General features: G+C 49.1%; 1 protein-coding gene and 1 pseudogene across 3 annotated transcripts in view; one reads left to right on the forward strand and one right to left on the reverse strand.

Annotated features, from left to right (window-relative positions):
• The window catches only part of Uck2 (uridine-cytidine kinase 2), a 54,424-nt gene extending 32,604 nt beyond the window's left edge, over positions 1 to 21,820 (forward strand). For all 3 annotated transcript variants that reach the window (XM_059281200.1, XM_059281202.1, XM_059281201.1), the window contains exons 2-7: positions 8,925 to 9,084; positions 9,840 to 9,936; positions 12,219 to 12,361; positions 17,244 to 17,341; positions 19,669 to 19,717; positions 21,389 to 21,820. In XM_059281200.1, the coding sequence (XP_059137183.1) occupies positions 8,925 to 9,084; positions 9,840 to 9,936; positions 12,219 to 12,361; positions 17,244 to 17,341; positions 19,669 to 19,717; positions 21,389 to 21,528 (687 nt within the window). In that variant the 3' untranslated portion in view covers positions 21,529 to 21,820. The remainder of the gene's footprint in view (positions 1 to 8,924; positions 9,085 to 9,839; positions 9,937 to 12,218; positions 12,362 to 17,243; positions 17,342 to 19,668; positions 19,718 to 21,388) is intronic.
• On the reverse strand, positions 1,612 to 3,698 carry LOC131925651 (DNA-directed RNA polymerases I and III subunit RPAC2-like; annotated as a pseudogene).
• Positions 21,821 to 22,059: the final 239 nt, after the last annotated feature.

The raw sequence follows: 22,059 nt of genomic DNA on the forward strand, positions 1-22,059 counted from the left end.
CCGCAGGTAGTCCTCCTTGAGGGCCAACACTCAGGAAGACTTGGTCTTTCAAAGAAATGCTGGGAAGTCTTCCCAGCACCTTGTTTTCTTAAGGACAGTTAGAGAATAGGATGTAGCGACTACCCAAGGCCAGTGTCCATGACTTCCTTAACTGCACAGGTCGTGGATGTTCCTGAGCCCATCAGATGGCAGGGACTCTGACTCTTGAGCAACTAGTGGTTCTAGTTTCGGTTATCGAGTCTGTTATTGCTGAGTGACCTTGATAGGAGGACAGTCAGACCCTCACTGTTCCTGGTCGTGGACAGAGAGACACTGATGAGCGTCGCAGGACTTCTTTTTTACAGCCTTTAAAATCTGGAAAAGAACCCTATTAGATTTGTGTCTGGAAACAGAGAACAAAGGATGCAATTTTCTTGTACAGAAAAGTCGATCAGGCATTTGGTTTGATAGAGGTCATTTTTACTGCCTGGCTCTCAAGCTGCCCCCATCCTGGAGGGGAGCATAGGAAATGTGGGCCTGCCGGTACAAGGGAAGTTGCTGAATAGCTGTTATGATGTCCTTGTAGAGCTCTGGCATGGTGAGCACAGGGCAAGAAACTGGGAGAACAGTCATTCCCAGCATCATCCTATGTTCTCACTTTTCCCCCAGGAGGATGGGCACACATCTGGTTTCATTGTTACATAATCTCGTCTATCTCCCCCCGCCCCCCCTCCCCCCGCCACTCCCCACCATGTGAAAGGATAGAGTTGCCTTATTAAACCAGTTTCTCACCTGACTCCATTCCTCCTTTCCAAACTGTGCTGTGTGGACAGGTCTTTTATATGTGTCTGGCAGGGAGCCGAGAATGAAAGAGAAGAGCTGTAAGCCTGAATGAAGTGGGGAGGGGAGGGAAGAAGGCAGAGAGAGCAAGGTACTCTGAGGAGCAGTCTTTCATGTCTTCCTGGAAAAGGGAACTCACTGGTACATTGAGTTTCCTGTGCTGGGCTTTTAGCTCGTACCGAGAAGCCAGCACCTTAAGAGTCCCGCTTCAAGATGGGGATTGGTCATACACGGATTGGTTCATTGTTAAAAATGAAACATTTGCTAATGAATAAATCAGTTCTAAGATCAGGAAAAGGGTACAGGATGAGATCTGCCCCAGCCAACTGCAGTTTCAGGGCCTTGACTCTCCCTGGCATTGTTACAGGTATACAAAGGCTAACCAGATAGGGTTCCTGTCGGTGATTTATTTAGATCGGTAAGAAGCAGAGGGAGAAGAAATTGTGTGTGTGTGTGTGTGTGTGTGTGTGTGTGTGTGTGTGTGTAAAAGTTGTGGTAAAATACATAAAGTTGTCATTGTAAGATGTGTGGAGCATTCTGTGGCCTTCCTTAAGTGTGTAGCCGTCACAGCCGTCTGTCTCTAGAACTTGCGTCTTCTCCAACTGAAGGTCTGCAACCTGCTAATACCTCCCAGCTTTCTCTCCAGGTCTTGACAATCATCATTCTACTGTGTTTCTATGAATTTGGCTACTTCAGTCAAATCTCAAAAAGAGGAGATTTATTGGGCATATACTGTTGCAGGATTCCAGCGGTTGTGGTCGGTCCACAGCTGTAATGGGTCCAGATCTTTTCCTATAGGACAAAACATGTTGTAATCACTAACTCAGATTCCAGGTTCTGCACCATCATGAGGGTGGTCCTGCTTTTATCCCGCATAAGGGACGAGAATGTGGGCTCCTTTCTGCGTGCCCTGTGATCTTTCTAGCCCTTTGTGCCAGCCTCAAACTTGTCAAGCACATGGCTGGCAGACATTCATGACCTCTACCAGGCCTTTCTGAAACAGCTCACCAGTTGAAGAATACTTTGCATTTGAATGAGCAAATTAAATTTGATCTCTGAAGGATGCGTCTTAGTGTAACCACAAAATTCCACTTCTGGTTTCTTCATGGTTAGGTACCACAGAGAATTTCCCAGAATATGGTCCTCATGCACTACAAATGTTGCACAATTTCTATCTGCTGCAGCTGCCTGGCTGGTTTCCAGGGCTGCCTTCCTCTTGCCTTCAGCCATTGATTTTTGTTAGTCCTGGTATTTTTCTCCCCAGTTCCTGGTCCTCTTCCACCTTGGGAGGCTTCCAGGAGCCTTGGGTGATGATGGTGAAAAGGACGGAAGTGTTGGCTGGGTGTGGTGGCACACATCTTTAGTCTCAGCCCTTGGAAGGCAGAGTCATGCTGATCTCTGTGAGTTCGAGGCCGGCCTGGTCTACAGAGCTAGTTCCAGGACAGCCAGGGCTACACAAAGAAACCTATCTCAAATAGAGAGAAGAGATGGAAATGTGAGGACCAATTAGTTAGTATCTGTCTCTTTTTTGATTGCCATATTTTGCTTAGCTGAAGGCTGAATTCCATTGTATGTATAGCTCCATTTTGTTTACCCATTTATCCGTCAGTGGTCAGATGGGCTTGGTTTTTGCATTTACATCTCGACTATTGTGAGCAGTACTGATGTGAAACTGAGTGTATGCATATGCATTTCAACCTTCAGCTTTTTTGAGGCACATATCCACATATGGAATTACTACATCATGTGGTGATTTTATGAATAATACTTTCAGGCATACGCAAACTTCCAGTTTCTCCATGTCTTTCTAACACTGTTTTTCACTTGAAAGTCATTGCCGTCCTACTGTGTGTAGGAAATATTTCCTTGTGGTTGTGATTTGCATTCACAGTGGGTATCAGTATTGAGCACCTTTGTGTTTTTTGTCCATTTGTATATCTTTGGGTTGTGACTTTTCTCATTTTATAATCAGGGTTTTGGTTGTACAGCCTAGGCCTTTCTCCTGTGTGCAGCTGTGAGCCAGCAGGCTGGAAGCAGAGCCTGGGTCTCTGCCCCGATGGGTTCCATGGGGCGGGCACACAGCCGCAGGTCTGTCTGGCACTCTTGAGTGTTCCCAGGAAACTCCTTCCCACCCTCTCAGGTCTCATCTGCCCTCTGTACTGTGTGGGTCTGGCCTGTTTTCAGGGTCAGGAGCTGCTGGATTGGCGCCCTCTTGCGGACCTCCTGTGACCTGTTTGGTATTTTGGGAGGCAACGAGGATGAAGGAACCACTCACTCAGTAATAAAAAGGACATGAAATGGAGAAAAGATTAGGAAATCAAAAGAAAATGTATGGGTGTGGCCACAGATTCCATATTCAGGTCTAGAGTGAAGGAGAGGAGGCTAAAATAATTCATTTCTTTATACAGAATGGCTGTTGTTTGTGAGGGTAACATGGCTGCCTGAATCCCGTGCACAGTGCTGCCTGAGAGTCTGCCTTTGTGCAGCCGGTACCCAGACTGGATGGCCCAGACTGGATGGCCCAGACTGGATGGCCCAGACTGGATGGCCCAGACTGGATGGCCCAGACTGGATGGCCCAGACTGGATGGCCCAGACTGGATGGCCCAGACTGGATGGCCCAGACTGGATGACCCAGACTGGATGGCCCAGACCGGATGACCCAGACTGGATGACCCTAGGGTTTGATGTGAGCAGTGCCTTCCCATCCCTGCCTCTCTGCTTACATCGATGATGTAGACCCCCACAGCTTTTTATCGCTAACCAGGTTCAGGTTGCCTTTTGCGTCTCCCCTCTGTGGCTGCCATCTTTCTCTTGAGGCAACAGTCATGGCATTTGCACCGGCCTGTATTTCCCCTCTCCTCTTACACACTTACTCATGGCGGTTAGCTTGTTGTGTGGTAAGGGAGTGGGAACGCTGCCATTCTTAGGCTGGTCCTCCTCCTGAGTGGGGTCCGTCAGTTCACAGCTTGAGCCAGCAGAGTGAAGCAGTCTGCGTGTAGGGAGCTTTGCCGCACCACTCATTCCCCTCTAGAACACAACAGGGGCTCCCCTGCTTTCTAGAGTGGCAATTTGTGTCTCCTTGAACATGTACTCAGACACCCCTTTAACCAAAAGAACTCATTGTAGACAGAAGTGGCTTACCTTTCCCTTCATGGTGAAGTATTTATCAGAAGAATTAACTTCCCAAGAGGCCCAGCAAGCACCTGGGAACCTGCAGGGAGGGTTACAGAGCCTTAAGACGATGCTTTCCTTCGATGTTCGCTTTAAACATATTGGCGTTACACCGTGTTTGAAGACCCCCGGGGCTCCTGGGAAGAGAGGGCTTTCCATCCGCCCTGAAGTGTGGCAGGCCTGGCGGTGTGCACAGTGATTATGCACACCCATCCTCACCGCAGCAGCTTGTCTGAGCTTGCAGACAGGCCCAGCTGCTTTTCCATGCCAGGTCACCGGCTGAATCACTTAATCTTCCTCTCTGTGACTTCGTTTCCTGTTGGGTAAGGGAGGATAATAACAACCACATCATAGCTTGGCTGGAGGGTTAAGGTGGCTCTAGCCACAGGTTCTGTGTCTTTGGGTTTCTATTGCTGTGGTGAAATGCCATGCTTTTGTGACCAAAAGCGATTTATTATTTGGCTTACACTTCTGTATCGTTGTTCATCATCTAAGGAAGTCAGGACAGGAACTCAGGCAGGGCAGGGACCTGGAGGCAGGAGCTGATGCAGAGGCCATGGAGGAGTGCTGCTTACTGGCTTGCTCCCCATGGCTTGCTCAGCCTGCTTTCTTATGGAACCGGGACCATTTTCTTAATTGTCGCTTCTCGGATGACTTTAGCTTGGGTCAAGCTGACATAAAACTAGCCAGCACATTCTGTGTCTATATTTCACCCAAACTTGGACGGGGAGAGAGAGGGAGAGGAGAGAGTTGTAAATCACGTTCAGACCTCAGCCTGACAGCTGCTCATGTAACATTGCATTAAGTATTATAAGTGATCTAGAGATCATTTTAGACTCCACAGGAGGCTTTCTGGAGATTGAGCATCTACAGGGGTTGGGCTTCTAGGGGAGTTGCTGAAACTGATCCCATTGGGGTATCAAGGAGTGACTGTATGTGAAATCCTCAGCTTGGTTCTCAGTATGTTCTGTGGGAGTGTTCATGATGTGATATTATCCCTATCATCCGCCTACCTACCTGAGGGTATTTTATCGCAGCAATGGAAAATGAGAGTAGAATATTTCCCAAAGCCCTCACCTTCTGACATTGTCCTATTCACAAGTATGTTTCAGCATGACTGTGGAGGACATATTCTGAGCATAGCATGCACCATGACTTCTGTATCTGATTTGTGACTATTTTGCTCTCAGACTTGTTTTATTTAGCTACTGTCTGTCCATCTTTAGTTGCTGCAAGGTGGCTGCTTAAGCTCCAGCTGTCAAGTCTTCCCTCTTTAACAGGAAGGAGGAACAAAAAGAGGAGGGTACTTAATTATTTAAGCAGATTCCAGGAACCTTTGGATTAAGACTTCTGCATATTTAAGTGACCAGAATTTAGCATAATGAGACTGCAAGGAAGGGCAGGGAATGTCAGTGCCCAGGTAATATTCAGGCCTTGAGATTCAGAACATACAACCAGCCATCCCAAGGGTTTAAGTGTTTTGTATCTGTTAGGTTAGAATGTAGGAGGAGAATAGTCTAAACCAAATCTCACACTAAAAAGGAGCGGTGTATTCTTTAAAGATGCCAGCTTTAAGAGAAGGAAGACTTCTGTTGTCCAAAGCCCTGCCAGCCCTTGGAGATTTAACAGCCAAGTCACAAACCAGGAATTTGTGGGCTGTTGGAATGATCTGTGGCCTCTGAGGTATTGGAGACCCTCATACTTTAGTAGTGGCTTAGTGAGTTTCTCATTGAGATTGTGTGTGTGCATTGGGTGCACAGTTGGTGTGCTTTGCAGTTTGCCTGCTTAGCAATGCTTGGTTTTGGACCACCCACTCCAAGACTATTTGGCTCTCAGCTACTCCAGGGAAGCATTTGAGCGACACCTGTCTACTGGTGCCACGGTTGGTTTGCTCCAGATTTGAACTCTGTTCTCAGTTGTGGCCAGGGCAAATTATGGGTGTTTTGATGTTCTCACGCCTGTAAATTAGAGTCTCTGGGTTGTGTGGGGATCACCCCTGGCCCCAGAAGAGTGACGTAATGTCTGGGGGCCGCGGTGTTTTCTTCTGGAGACGGACACCATAGAACTTAGTACTGATAGTGACAGGGGAAGGCGGAAGAGTAATTGGTATGACTTACAGTACCCGAGCAAAGAGGCCAGACGGCTGTTGGTGCCTGGCCTGTGCCCACCACCAGCTGGTGAGGTCAGTTGAGTTCAGAGCCAGTGTTAACTGAGGGGAAGGAAGTGATGAGTCTGCCTGCCTGCCCATTGGCTCCTTCAAGCCTGGCTGACGCTTGCAAGGCTTCCCTCCCTCTGATTCTGAAGCAGCCTCTCCAGAACATGGCAGGCAACTGGATGCGCTTGTAGCATGCTGGGCAGAGTGGCCTGTAGCCAGGATGTCTCTGAGAGGCTGCTGGTGAGAACTGCCACTCCATCCCTCCATAGATACCTCCAGCTTTCTCTCTCCCCACCCCCAAGGGTGAGGCCACCAGAGCTCTCCAGCCCTGGCCTTGACCAGAGCCTGTATATCCTGGGGGTTGGAGAGCGAACGGCAAAGAGGCAGAAGGGTCCTCAGCGCTCCGCTTCCTCAGCAGTATTGGATGTGCCCAGGAGCATCTTAAGGATTAGCTCCCAGAAGACACACTGCTAGAAACAGAATAGCCAGATGGTGTCTGGGCTGTGTGGGCCATCTCCTGTGTGAGCGTGGGTTTAGAGAAAAAGCCTTGCTTTGGGCCAGAAACTGTGCAGCAGGCTCGGCAGCTGCCCTTTTAGGAACTGCCAGCTGGAGGGTTCTGGTGACGAGCCGACACTTTGGGGCTTTCTGCAGGGCAGTGAGAGTGTCTCTGAGAAAGGGGTCCATTGTTGAGCATGTCTGGTACACTCAGCCTCCCAACAACTGGATTCTTCGGAACCTAACGTTTCTAGAACTTCTGAATATGTACTTTTCTCTTCCTTTTCACTTCCTTGCCTTTAGTTATATGAAATTCTATGACATTTATTACCAATATAGAGTTAGGGATGCAGAGGGGCTGGACACTGTTGTGTGTCTGTTCAGTCCTCTGTGTCTTCCGTCCCTGCCAACGGCTGCTGGAATTGGACGAAATTTGTGGGGAGTATTGGAGCTGATACCAAACCCACTTTAGTTCTGGAGTTCGATGACATAATAAGCTTCAGGTCAGCCCCTAGACTGAACAGGCCATGTATTTGGTTGTATTTAGACAGTAACTCACAGTTGCAGTAGACCTGTCCTACTTAAAAGTAAAAATTTCAGATTTTTAAGGTTTATTTATTTTACTCTAGTGTATGAATGTTTTACCGACATGTATGTCTGATGCCCAGGGAGGTCAGAAGGTGTCATCCTGGAACTAGAGTTACAGATGATTGTTTGAACCACCATGTGGGTGCTGGGGATTGAACCCAGGTCCTCTGCAAGAGCAGCAAGTACTCCCCCTTCTCCCAACAGGGTTTCTCTGTGTAGCCCTGGCTGTCCTGGAACTCACTCTGTAGACCAGGCTGGCCTGAGACCACTGCCTGGCTTAAGATGCTGAGCCACCCACCTCTTTAGTCCCCTCTTGTCCCACTTGAGTGTGTGGGAAGTGGGAAGAGGGTAATTGTTCCGGTGACCCTGTGATAAGGATGGAGATCTTGAATAATAACTGCATCTAACTATTGTTCCTCCTTGAAGGATTCTTACTACTGGGTTGTGTGATGCACACCCCACCCAGGGATACACAGAACAGTCTATGTACCAATTAGGGCAACAGGAGTGGCCACTGTTCTCGTGATCATAGAAATCAAGCAACTTTATAAGAATTGTAACTTTATGTTTTGGTATGTCTGTTTTATTGTTAAAATTGGATGGCAAAGTTTATAAAATAGGCTCAAGAACAAAACTGAGCCCAGTAACTCTCTACACATGCTATTTCTTCATCTGTTGTAATTGGTTAATTGGCCCCACAAGGAATGTTGAGATATTGCTTTTGTAGCTTTCTTCTTCTTCCTCTTCTTCTTCCTTCTCTTCCTCTTCCTCTTCCTCTCTTCTTTTCTTCTTCTTCTTGCTGTCCTGGAACTTGCTTTGTAGGCCAGACTGGCCTCAAATTCAGGAAGTGCTAGGATTAAAGGCCTGTACCACCACTGCCCAGCACTTCTGGGAGCTTTTTGTTTTGTTCATTAACATCTTTCTTTAGTACATGTGTGTATATGTATGTGGAGATCAAGAGGACAACTTATGGAAGTCCAGTCTTTTCTTCTACCACAGATTATCAGGCTTGGTGACCAGCACCTTTCCCCACCGAGCCATCTTGACCGTCTGCTTTTGGAGTGACTTATGTATTAAGATTATCTTTTTATTTATATGGACATGTGTGTATCTGCATTTCTTTGAAAGCCAGAAGAGGCTGTTGGCTTCCCAGGAGTTGGAGTTACAGGTGACTGTGAGCCACCGCACCTGGGTGCTAGGGATCAAACTGGGTCCCCTGGAAGAGCAGCGGGTACTTTAACCACTGAACCATCCAGCCTTTGCTGTGGCTCTTCCTTGCGCCAATGGAGTTGTGTAGGGGCCGAGTGCCCCATCCTTATGTAGTTATTTTTTATTTCTTTGGCCCGTCAGCAGAGTGTTAATTCCACTTTCTGGTGTCGTGTGTTTCTACACAAGGGACAACAAGGTGGATTAATAATTGGCACTCCGTTTCCATTCACTGGCCGTCAGAGAGGAGAGGACCATTGCCTCCATACCTTCTAGCACTGAGTACCCTGAGTAGAAGTCTGCTGAGGACTTCGGGATGCTTGGACCTCCTTTTAGGGGCTGGTCCTCCCTTTTAATTGGCTGAGAGTACCTGAGCTGCTGGCTACTTCCCTTCGCTCCTTTTAGGGAGCTAGACATCTGCACTTTCTTTGTCCCAGCACACTCCCACACCCCCTCTCTCATTCCCCCTTTGTCTTCTCTCCTTGCAGTCTTCCGTTTGTGCCAAGATCGTGCAGCTCCTGGGGCAGAATGAGGTGGATTACCGCCAGAAGCAGGTGGTCATCCTCAGCCAGGATAGCTTCTATCGAGTCCTCACTTCCGAGCAGAAGGCCAAAGCCCTAAAGGGCCAGTTCAACTTCGATCACCCGGGTGAGTTGGGGGTGGAGAGGCCTGTGTGTTGTAGGCAGAGCGGGTTGTGGTTGTGTTCATGAGAAAGGGCTTGGCTTCTCCCAGTCTGTTCCTGTATCCAACGTCGGGGCCTAAGGACCACCTCACATGGTCGTCATGGGCTTACAGGAAAGAATGGGTTTTGAACACTTTGCAGAGAGCTGATTGAATTTGTATTGAATGAAGGTAAACCATGCAAGCTTGGGCAGAGAGCCCGAGAAACAAACACAGCTGGTCTTTTGCCTTCTGATGTGAAGCAGCCTGTACCACCCCCGCCCCCACACCATCTCATGTGTGTGCATTTGGCCCATGTGGTCTGATTGCTGACCATCAAGAAGGGAAGTGGGGGTGTTTTAAGGTGGCCCCCTAAGTGAGTTTTGCTGATATCCCAGATCAACGTGTTGCTCCTTCAGGTGGTTTAGGTTTCTCATATTGGTGGGAGTCAGCTCTTTTTGGCACGAGACCTGTGCTTAGCATGTGCCAATCAATCCCAGGGCACCAGCTGACCTTTGAGGAGAGATGGGAGGGGCCTGTCAGTACCAGGTATAGAAAGTCAGCAGAAAACAAACAACAGATTACTTTGCCAGAACTCACTCACACACCCTGTTTTAAGATGTTCCACCATGGGTGGACATTGGCTTTGGAAGGGCAGCCTGTTCTGGGTGTGAAGTTTGCTGTGATTTTATGACAGGTTAGTTTAAAACCAAGAGCCATTTTAATAATTTGATTTCCTTCAGATGCCTTTGACAACGAACTTATCTTCAAAACACTGAAAGAAATCACCGAAGGAAAAACAGTCCAGATACCCGTGTATGACTTCGTCACCCACTCGCGGTAAGTAAGCTGGGCCAGGCCAGAGGTTGTTAGCTGTTGCAGCCTAGAGCATCCCAGGAGTGCACTCAGCTTCCTGCCTCCCGTCTCTCTCTCTCTCTGTCTCCCTCTCTCCCCTCTTTTCTTTCTTTCTTTCTTTTTTTTTTTTCTCTTTTTTTGAGACAGAGCTCCTCTATGTAGCCCTGGCTATCCTGGAACTCATTCTGTAGACCAAGCTGGCCTTGAACTCAGATCCACCTGCCTCTGCCTCCTGAGTGCTGGGTTAAAGGGTATACCACTACTGCCTGGTATCTTCCCCATCTTTCATGAGGATGTTTCCAGGAATGGCTGGATCATTTCCTTTTTCTCTCTGAAGGATGGGCTTGTACTTTGGTGTAAGGGATGGATGGTGTCTCAGTTAGGGTTTCTATTGCTGCAATGAAAGACCATGACCAAAAAGTAAGCTGGGGAGGAAAGTTTATATGGCTTGCACTACCACATTGCTGTTCCTCACTGCAGGAAGCAAGGACAGGAACTCAAACAGGGCAGGATCCTGGAGGCAGGAGCTGATGCAGAGGCCATGGAGGGGTGCTGCTTACTGCCTTTTGTCCTGGCTTGCTCAGCCTGCTCTCTATAGAACCCAGGACCACCAGTCCAGGGTGGCACCATGCACCATGGACTAGGATCTCTCTCCCCATTGATCACTAATTGAGAAAATGCCTTACAGCTGGATCTCATGGAGGCATCTCCTCAACCGAGGAGACTCCTTCCTCTCTGACTCCAGCTTGTGTCAAGTTGACACACAAAACCAGCCGGGACAGATGGCCTGCATGTTTGTTGTGATGTACACCCCAGAATCTTGGCTCTTTAAAGAAGATGTCAATGGGGTGGGGGTGGGGGCCCAGGGCGGGACAGGGAAGGGACAAAGCAGCATCTCTGCTCTCATGCTGTGATTGCTCTTGGGCAGTGTGGAGAGGTGAGGCCATCAAGTCCACACCCCAAAGTTAGTCCCCATTCTCCAGACAGCGTCTCAATCAAGACAGACTCACCTTCTCTACTGAAGCCTCTCCCTTGGGATCCTAGAGCATGGGTAGATTCTGAGCTCACCCTCCTTGCCTTTGTCTGATGATTAGTTTGGGAACGTTCACTCTTGTTGGCCAGACATGAGTCTTCAGAGCGGGTTAACATGCCACTTCTTGACTCCGAAGCCATAGGCTGCATTTTTAGATGGCCTGTCCCAGGTGTGGCTCCTTGTACCTCGCCTTGTAGTGGTTCAGTAGATGTCCTTATCTGTGGGCAGTTGGGAGCGTTTCTCCTGCTGGCTTTTCATTCTTCTGATTACTCCCTGCCATTCTCCCTTGAGTTGAATTCTTTTCAAGTAGGAAATTAGATCGCATAATGTTTCTCTCTTACCAGGTGTTCCTGTCGTTTTAAACCTAGTCCTTGCCTCTCTCTCCATTTTCCCGTTCTGCATGTCTCAGCCCTTAGTGCAGTGCACGCACAGCCTGTACTTTCTCATAACCAGAAGTTGAGGGCGCAGCAAAGGTTGGGGTAGAGGAGGAAGAGAGAGGGTCAGGGTGGGACTGTCTTGTTCCCTCACTAGTGCCTCCTGTGGGAGGCAGAGCCTGCTGTGTGGGGGCTCTGAAAATTAGCACCAAGCATCACGATAACTGTATCTGTTTTACCAAACCTTTGAGGATTGTGCAGGAATAATGGAGTCCACTGTAGGGTTTGGAGTTATGCTCACTGTTGGGGGCTGGGAGAGTGAAGACTTGGAAGGGGGCAGCCAGACAGTAAGAGGGAATACGTCTCAAACCCGACCACCAGAGCAGGGGCCGGGGCTCATGGGGAAGTGCAAAAAGGCACCATACCTGCTTCCGGCCTCCAGAGTGTTTGCGTGGCATCTCTGTCCCTCTGTTACCGTCTTCTGTGTACATTGTGGGTTTCCTCATCATCATCTGAGTCTTTGTCAGCAGTGCGGCCTGGACCCGCACAGGGAACGAGAATTTTCTGCCGTAGAGGGAAGTGGTGGTGTCCAGCCGATGAGACGCTCCAGTGCACGGCTTTCCTTCCAGGTTCAGGGAGGGACTTAGAATACGGCTGGAGGAAGAAGAGGACCTGTGCAATAGTGCGAAGGGGGGAGGAAGGCTTAAAGGAGGCCTGAGGTCTCTGGGCCTAGGAGCCCAACTCCTCTATCTACTGTGTAGGTCTTTGGAGGCAGAGAACCCAGAACCTCGACCCAGCAGATGCTCTGCTCCTTGCTGTCACCCGGCTCCCTGGCCATTCAGTCCGTCTGTGTTTTGCAGGAAAGAGGAGACGGTCACTATCTACCCCGCGGACGTGGTGCTCTTTGAAGGGATCCTGGCCTTCTACTCCCAGGAAGTCCGAGACCTGTTCCAGATGAAACTCTTTGTGGACACAGATGCGGACACTCGACTCTCTCGCAGAGGTGCGTTCTGTAAGGCTTCAGATGGCCTGTTTGGTGGCTATCTTGGGAGCAGATAGGTGGAGACCCGCGAGAGGCATATGCCCCCCTGAGTCTGAAGCCTGGACCTCTCCTTACGCAGCTGTGTGGGCTCTGTGACCCTGCCCAGCTGTGGTCCAGCCTCAGGACATCCTGTCACCTGATGTTTAGTGACATTTAGGAAGGGATTGGTCACTTTACTCTTTAGACAGAGGAAGGCTTGTGAGGTCACTAAGATGAAATGAATGCCCAGGTCTCTTTGATTTTCTCATGAGGCATCAAGAAAAGATGCCTTGGTCTTGGAAGTAACCGTAGGGCATCTGGGGACAGGGAGCCCTGTGCCTGCAGTTCTGGGTGTCTTGTTCCACCATGTGCTTCTGTGTGCCCACATTCTCTCTACCCAGTCCTGGAGCATTCCCCGGCAGGCCTTCCCGAGTGTGCACCTGTGCTCATGTCCATCCAGCCTGTGCATTCTCAGAGATCCCCAGAACTGGGTGAGGAGCTGAGCTCTGCGGGGTCCTGAGCCATGTGCTTCCACTGGGAGCTTTTCAGAAGGAGAAGGGTTAGGTCACAGGAGTGAGGGGGGACCGTGGTGCGGGCACCTAGAGAAGATACTCATTATCTATACAGACACAGCGGCCTGCTCTGAGAGCCCCGTGTGGATGGAATATACGGGAGATAGTGAACAAGACATTAGGAAGTAGCTTGGGCTAGGGAAATAGCTCAGCTCAGTGCTTACCCAGCATCTATGAAGCCCTGCATTCAATCCCCAGCATCACACAAACAGGTATCCTATACCTGTAATGTACCCAGGGAGGTTGAGGTAGGAGAATCATAAATTCAAGGTCATCCTTAGCTGTGTAGCAGGGCCAGTTTAGACCTTGTTTCAAACAGGTCCCGGTAGGTGAATCTGTGACTTATTGGACATTCTAGTAAACAGGTTGATAACATACTATTTGGCAAGAGCTGTTAGTGGAACCAGTAGAACTGAGAGAAACTAGTCTGGGTTTGCATGCTGATTTGGAGCCACACTTCCCTCTAGGTGGGGAGCAGCAAAGGTATCACTGTGTGAAGAACGGGCAGGAGAGATGCAATGTTAGCCTCAGCAGGCAGGTCCCCCGTCTAGCCTTGTGACATCAGTGGCTCTAGCCATACCCCAGGTTTGTGTTTCTTTATGGAACCCCCCGACTGCCATGCCTCTGTCCCAGTGTCTGGCTTACCACCTTACCTCCAAGCCTAGCGCTTCCCTTGCTTGGTGGGTCGTTGTCCCTGATGGTTGCCGAGTTAAAGAGGCAGTGTGTTCTATTAAGAAACACAAGTTCAAAGCCAGGTGAGATGGGTGACGTCCAGCTTCACTGCTCATGGATGTGTGGCCCTGGGCAAGTTAAGTTGTGTTTTAACCTCTTTGAACCTTATTTTTTCTACCAGGTAATCCGGAGATTAGTCCTGTAGGGATAGATGAGAAGTAATGCGGGGGCAGTGCCAGCGGGCACATTAGTTGGTAGTTGCTGCCTCTCAGGTCAGAATCTTGGAGAGGTAGGTGGCTGGTATCGTGTTCTCTGCAGCGATGCTGGGCCTCTGGAGACTCTGACCCCAGGAGGCTGACTATCTAGCAAGTGGGACTCAATCCTAGAGAGACCTCAAAGGAGGGAGAAAAGACAGCATCTGGGGAGTTAGAGCCAGATTTGGAGCAGTTGTGAAGTCTTTGGGAATTGAGTGGGTCTTGGCTACTAACTCAAATCAGGTCAGCATGGTGCAGATTAAGCAGCACATTCTCCTTCCGTTTCTTGGCCTGGGGTGGGGAGAGAGAGGGTCTTTATATGAATATGGGAAATCTTTAAAATAATGTGAAACTTGGGTTTTGAGATAGGGCTTCTCTGTGTAGCCCCTGGCTGTGTAGATCAGGCTGGCCTCAACTCAAGAGATCTGCCTGCCTCTGCCTCCCAAGTGTTGAGATTAAAGGCGTGTGTACCCACACCCCCACCCACCCACCCCACACCCCCACCCCCTTGCCTCCCAAGTTTTCTCTGGCCCTTTGTTGTCTGGGCAGGTTGCTGCCTCCTCATTTCAGATGTCTCTTTACAAGTACCCTTCTGCCAAGCCACTTTCCTGGTAGATTTGTGCGGTTTTTCTATATGCCATTTATTTTTACAAGTTCCTTCTGTCCAGGTCGGACAAAGAACATGCTTGGCATATGCTTGGTGTGAAGTGCAGGGTGCTGAGGGCAGGGGACAGTCCCTAACAGTGGTAGGTAGTAGTAGTGGGGCTGGAGAATATTCTGAGAGAATGGAGTACCATGTTCCCACCCATCTTTCATAAACTTCTAGGCTTACAACTAACATACCAGTGAGGGAGAAGTTGGCCTTGGAATCCTGCAGTGCCTGGGAGGCTCAGGCCCTCCTGGATCCCCTTCCTTACTCTTGGTGACTGGGTTTACCGAGGGCTTCCCTCTCTGCTCTAGCATCAGGAGGGGCAAGAGTGGGGCATGGGCATTTAGAGCTGAAAGAACACCGCTGGGTTTGGAAGGGCTGCGTGGCCAGGCAGGGAACGGGCAAACTTGCAGCTTCCTGCCCATTCCTTTGTCCTTTGAGAATGATCCCATCCTGCCCAGCACATGTGTAGGGCTCAGGCTGTGGTGGGGTGGAGGTGTTGGGTTGGTGTTTTTTTTGGAGTTTCCAGTTTGTGCCAAGATCTTGTTCTGACTCAACCCTTGGCCTGATTCTGCTTCCTGGCAGTACCCAAGGAGCAGGGCGTTTCAAATGCAGTGAGCGAGCTAGCTGGCCCTTGGCCACGGAGCCATCCTAGTCCGTTTAAGGTGACAACTTCCTTGAAGGCTCTTAGGGAGTTAGGTGACAGTGCCTTCTGTTATTGCCTGTCCCCATTTCTTTGACATAAGTCTTCTTTCTTCACCATGTGTCCCCTTTTAACATATCCATTGCATGGATTTGTATCCCGCTGGCCTCTCCTGAACCTTGTTACACCTTTCCAGCGTTCTGCAGGGTTCCTCTGCACACACACTTCCCCCCACGTACCTTGTCCTCCTCACATTGACTGATCTTCCTGTCAGGAGCCTTTGCTCTCCTGGAGCCCCCGCCCTCACCCCTGGTTGGGCTAGAGCTACAGTTGCCATCGGAGGGTAGGCTTATTGACCGGATTGTGTACCAGCCGCCGTGCTGGAGATTGTACCCCCTTGTTTTCTTAAATAATAGCTTCATCAGGGCTGGAAACACAGCTCAGTTTGTAGAACAAAACCTAGGTTGAACAAAACCCTAGGTTGATCTCCCAGTACCGCATAAAAACTGGGCACAGCCGCATACCCTGTAATTCTCGGGAATCAGAGGCATGAGTATGAGTTCAAGGTCATCTTCAGCTACATATCTAAGTTCAAGATCAAGCTAGGCTGCATGAGACCCCCCTCCCCCAATTATATATAAGACGTTCTTTGTCTACTTTTTGTTTAAGGAAATGAAGATTCAAAGAGGATAAGTTACTTGTCTAAGGTCACAGGAGCAGGAGTTTCTGGGGACAGGACTCACATCTAGGTCGCGTTCCTTCAGCTCCATACTCATTAGATAGAGAAAGCCAAGCAGCCTTGCTATGCCACTTCACCCTGGAGCTTCCTGCATGACCCATTGGCTTCTCTTATAACAGATGAAGTTACCAGGTCTGGTCCGTGGGCAGCAGGAGGTCTGTGTGGGGTGTGCCCACATGTGCGCCATAGGGAGAAGGGCAAAACTTTCCAGGGTGCTAAAGCCGGTAGCTTCTTGAAAAGCATGCCTTGTGAAACAAACCCCAGCACCAAGCACTCCAAGGGCAGCACCTGATTCCAGGGAGGCACAAGCTCCTGAACTCAGGCGCTCTAGTGTGTGTAGGCGTGATCGTGTGTGTGTGTGTGTGTGTGTGTGTGTGTGTGTGTGTGTGTGTGTGTGTGTGTGAGAGAGAGAGAGAGAGAGAGAGAGAGAAATACTTAGTGGCATAGCTCTCTCCAAAATTTCATTCACAAAAACTCCCTGTGTTTGTTTACAGAGATTTATTTGAGTCTTACCTGATATGGTAATCTCTGGGGGACAGGTGAACACTTAGGTGGCTGATAATAAGCTTCAAAGTGGCCGCTGTGCAGAGGGCTGTGTTGATTGACAGGACCTCCAGGACCACCTTCCTAGCTCACTACTCCAAGGGAAACTGAGGCTTAGGGAGGTCAGGACACAGTGACAGAATCCAGATGCCCTGGCCCTTAAAACTAGATTTTAAAAAATGTTTGCGGCAGGTCCCTTTCTAGAAGGTACCGAGGGAAGATGATGGATGATAGATGGTAAATCTGGATCCACCTTGGCTTCCTCCTCGCTTTGGCTCCCTATCCCCGAGAGCGTGGTTTTCTCACTAACTAATGTTCTATTTGCAAACTTCTGTGCCCCAGGTGAGCAGAAAAGAGCTTCCCCACCACTGGTATTCCCACCCAGGAGAGGGTGGGTGAATTGGGTGATTGGCTGACCCCACAGCAGTGGGTCCCTGGACTTGGGAACACAGGAGAGCATTCTCCAGCCGGGCGCCACTGCTTCTGTTGTCACGACTCTCTGGGGATGCCCTGATCTTTTCTGGTTCATGTTGAGATTTTGTTTGCTTTGAAACAAGAAAGCTGCTAGTCTTGGCCAGGCAGCCTCCTTTTATGTTAGGGGACACACCGTAGTAGAATTTGATGGTATTGAGACTTAACATAACTTGTTTTTTCTGAATCTGTGGCTGATCCATCCTAGGGCAAAAAGTCTCTGAGTAGTCCTGACTTCTCAACCAGCTGGGTGGCCTGCGGGAGCCTGGAGTGCTACCTCATGCACTGTGTTCTTGATGGTTATTTTTCCTTCTCTTACAGTATTGAGGGACATCAGCGAAAGAGGGAGAGACCTTGAACAGATTTTATCTCAGTACATTACGTTCGTGAAGCCCGCCTTTGAGGAATTCTGCTTGCCAGTGAGTTGTATTCTTTGTTTCTGCTAAATGTACATCTTGACATTTAATGATTTAATCTTTTTTTAAAAAGGTGTATGCATTTTTATTTTATGTGTATAAGTATTTTTTGCCTGTGTATGCAGTGCCCACAGAGGCCAGAAGAGGGCATGAGATCCTCTTTGAGTGGAGTTAGGGATGGTCATTAGCTGCCATGTGCATGCTGGGTCTTTTGTGAGAGCATCAAGAGCACTTAACTCTCATCTAGAGAGATGCTGAGCCATTGCTCTAGTCTAGTCCTTCATGATAGATTTAAAAGCCTGTAGGTTGCTGGGGTCGCCCCGGCTTGAATCTTACTCCCTTCTCTTGAGTCATCATCGTGAAGTCCTAAGAGGTGGCAGGCTGGGTTCTGTCCTGCCATCTTTCTTCCCCTGAAGGTCACCCTGGTTCTGCGCATCTCCCAGCATAACCTGCATTTCTTGCCTGGGAGGGCTGCAATCAGACTTTACCTGAAGCTTTCCAGAGATGGACCTCAGCCAGCTGGAGACTTGGTGCAGGGAGGGCACTCCACCGGCGGTTTATTTGAAACCTCTTCTTGGCCTTTGCGTTTGGGAAGTGCTGGGCTATGCTGAGATCCTCTTCCCTTGCCTCCCTCCTGGCACATCTGTATCCCCTATAGCTCATCTCGAGTTCCCCAGTGAGATGGCTTTCTAAGAAGCAAAGGGGGATGGCTCTCAGCTAATAATCAGCCAGAGAAACACATCTCCCTGGGAGAGACCAAATGGGGCATATGACATGAAGCTGCCAGACCCAGGGTGGACCTGGGATTGCGGGAAGGGAAGAAGACTGGGAACAAGGTTTAGTTGGGGAAGAAGTATTTGATTTAGGAGCATCTTGACTCACGACGTCCTCCCTGTCTGAGCAAGGTCTGGCAGAGCAGGCCTTCGTTATTTATAAGAGAGAGAGAGAGACAGAGAGACAGAGACAGACACACAGAGAGACAGACACGCTGGGCCTTAGGCTGGATTTGAGTGAAATCATTTTGACTGGTGGACTTTGAGTCAGCTTGAGGAAATTTGTCAGGAGGCTGATGCCCTGTTGAAGGTTGGGTTATGAGATCGGGTTTCTGCGAAAGGGCTCCCAGGGCCAAGGGACTGTGGAATTCTTTCCATCTGTTTACCCGAGGACCTTCCCATTCTTTTGTCTCTTACTGAGAACACAAACGGATTTCACCATTGGGAACCGACCCTAAAAGATGTGTTCTGTTTAGCTCAGCTGCAGGAGCTGCAGATTCTGGCCAAGTGTTTTCTGGGATGTTTGTGCTCCACCCCACTGTCCTCTTAGCTCAGGGAAGACCATTTCATTTTTCCATAGTTGGGACCTGAGAAAGGTCTGGGGTCTGAGGCTGGCATGACTCTGGGTCAGCAGTTAGGAGGAGTGAGGGTACTCAGGCATACTACTACTCATGGAGTGTATGAAAAACTGGGGGCACATTCCAGGACACTTATTTCCAGAATGGCTTAATGAAATCTCAGTAACTGGGCGGGGGGAGGGAGAGGCACACAAAAGGAGCGTGGTTTCACCTTTAAAAAAAATTTACTTTGTAAAATACTGTAATAATGGAGTAAAGCTGGTCACCAGGAGGGGATTGCCTTTTCTGGCTTTAACCGAGAGCTGGCTGTGAATAGTGTCACCCTTCAGGCTTCTTAAAAACTCAAGGCGAACGGATCCTCCTTTAAATTTGTGGTTACCGTTGCTTTGTTTTGTCGGTGCTGGGGGGTAGAATCCGGGTCTTACTCATACTAGGCAAGAGAGCTCTACCACCGAGCTGGTCTCCAGCCCTTTGTTTGGTTTTTCTAATTAATAGTATTCCTGATGTCGGAGACAGTTAACACGTGTGGTTTTAAGGCCATGTTCTCTGCAGGTCCTTGGTGGAAACAGATGTTAGGCACCAGTAATAAGTACTCAGGGAAAAGCTGGCTGTATAATGCCGATATAAAACAGACATCAGGGCTAAGCATTCGAGTTAAGCATTGGATTATGAATTGGTTTTGAATCAACCACTTAGTGAGACCCACTTTCCCTCTTCGACAAAGGAAAAGCCCTCTTTCCTTTTCCTTATCCTCTTCCTCCCTTCTAGCACTCACACTTTAGCTATGAAGGTACTTCCTTGGACCTCTCCTTGTTCTTAGGTGCCTTCTGCAGTATCACATCCAAAGCCTCAAGCTGCTGCTGGGGCTGGCTGGCTCTGCCCTCTGCCAGGGGCTGCCTTTACCTCGTGCCGTTGGAGAGGGGCTCAGGTTTGTCTCTGAGTGCCCCTGCTAATGTGTTGTAAATCTCTCTCTCCACAGACAAAGAAATATGCCGACGTGATCATTCCTAGAGGTGCAGACAATCTTGGTGAGTACCACTGGGGTGTCCTCCTGTGGGCAATACCTTCTTCCCACATCAGTCCTAACTTGGGCACAGTGTGACTGACCATACAGGGTCTTGTAGTCTGTGATAGTCAGAAAGGTATTTCTGTCTACAGATCTAGTCTTGGGAACAGATCCTTGGTCATGTGTATATCCATGTGTGGGGACAGACATAATCAGGGAATCTCCAGCAGAAATAAAGGGCTGTTGACTCCCTTCAGTGGCCTCTCCAGTTGTGACACTCGGATACTGGTATCTAAGACTACCTTTCAGTGTAGTTTCTTCCGAATCTGATTTAGAATGATGTGCCATCACACCAGGGTTGCCCTTCCGAAAAGGAGTCGGATGGCTCCATTAGTGTGTTCTTCAATGTTTGGGACATCTAGGAAGCAATGGCCACCCACAGCCTTGAACGCAGGGTAGCTGAGTTCCTCTGTTGCATAGGACTGGACCTCATCGTTTCATTCTCTTTTATTTCATTTTCTTCCATTTAAAAAGTGTGTTCATCACGGCAGCAAACAATTCACTGTGTGTTTTAAGGAAGCACGACATTCTCATTCCTAGCCAAGTTCAGGGAACGCAGGCTTGACCTGCTCTCAGCCTGCGTTAGGTTTTGACCACACTGACGGTGTTAGGAGCAGAGGCCCACTGTTTGGTGGTGGCCATCAGCTTACACAGTCTGTAAATCACACCAGAAAGTAGTCCTTTGTTGTTTGGGGCTGGGAGGGTGGCTCAGTGGGTAAGAGCACTTGCTCAAGCATGAGAGCCCAGGTTTGGATCTTAGCACCCATGTTTTTTAAAAAAAAAAAAAAAAAAAAAAATGAGAGCGAGGCATGGTGATACACACCTTTAATCCTAGCACTCAAGAGGCAAAGGCAGGTGGATCTCCAAGTTCAAAGCTAGCCTGGTCTGAACTGGTGAGCTCCAGACTAGTCAGGGCTACACGGTGAGACCCAAATCTCAAAATCCTTCCATGGCTGGGTCTGTGTCTGTAACCCTAGTACCGTGTGGACTGGAAACAGAATTGCTGGAGCTTGTCTGCCAGTCTGGCTGTCTCCAGGGTCAGTAAGAGACTCTGTCTCAAGGGGATAAGGTGGAGAGCAGTGGAAAAGGACACACCTGACATCTTCCTCTAGCCTCCCTATACACTCACACATATTTACACCTCCCCACCACACGCACGCACGCACGCACGCACTGGCACATGTTTCCTGTGCTTTAGCACTGGTCAGCTGGCTGAGGTATGAAGTTTGTTTCTGATGCTAATGCAGCTCACCCTTCTGTGGGAAGATGGCTTTCTGTATTGTGGCCCTGTTTGGGACGGAAGTTGGTAGATGCTTAGGAAAAGGGACTTCGAGATGATTGGTGGTGTTAAAACCATCTCTAGTTTATCCACACAATTTTTGGGTTGCTTGCTTTATGCAGTGGGGACTCTAACTAGCAGGATGTCCATTCATGGGGTCTCACTTCCATTCTTTTTAGAACACTTTACAAAGCAGGTCCTGTGAGCCCAGCTGGAGGCTCTGGAAGGTCAGGGCCATGTTCCTGGAAGTCTTTGCCTCTGGTTCCCATGTGCCCTTGCATGCACACAGACCATGTCACAGTCCTGCACACGTGCCCTCCCCACTCTCTGACACTGTCGCTCTCTGCCCCACAGTGGCCATCAACCTCATCGTGCAGCACATCCAGGACATCCTCAATGGAGGGCTCTCCAAGCGGCAGACCAACGGCTATATCAACGGCTACACCCCTTCACGCAAGAGGCAGGCCTCAGAATCCAGCAGCCGGCCACATTGACCCCGTGCCCTGACTCCAGATCCCAGCCCCCAGCTCCAAGACACAGGAGGGTCGAGAGGCTTTGGTCATCTGTACATACGCCTCCTATGAAATTACTGTATTTAAGAAAACACCACGGAGATGAATTGCCTTGATTTTCTTTTTTTCCTTTTTTTTGTACTTTGGAACAGCAAATCAAACAGAACTTGACCCTGAGCTTAAGTGACAAACTGTGCCAACTACTACTGGTGATGCCTAATTATGAATCCAACGTGTAACCAGTTATAAATACACACGTACATACATACATATATATAGAGATATATATATAAAGGATCTATTTTTGTGTAAATGTACAAATACTGTAAAGCTGTTTGCCATAAGTATTCTGCAGGAACCTGTGCCTGGGTGTTGGGCCTGGAGCCCCACTCAGCAGGGCTCTGTGCTCTGGGCATCTGGGAAGCAGCGGGAGTGGGTGGTTGCTTGGTCGATGTCCCTCGCACTCAGCACCATGGGCCTCGGTAGGGATGGGACTCAACTCTCAAGGCCCCC

The sequence above is a fragment of the Peromyscus eremicus genome, chromosome 15, assembly GCF_949786415.1.
Source record: "Peromyscus eremicus chromosome 15, PerEre_H2_v1, whole genome shotgun sequence".
Taxonomy (NCBI): domain Eukaryota; kingdom Metazoa; phylum Chordata; class Mammalia; order Rodentia; family Cricetidae; genus Peromyscus; species Peromyscus eremicus.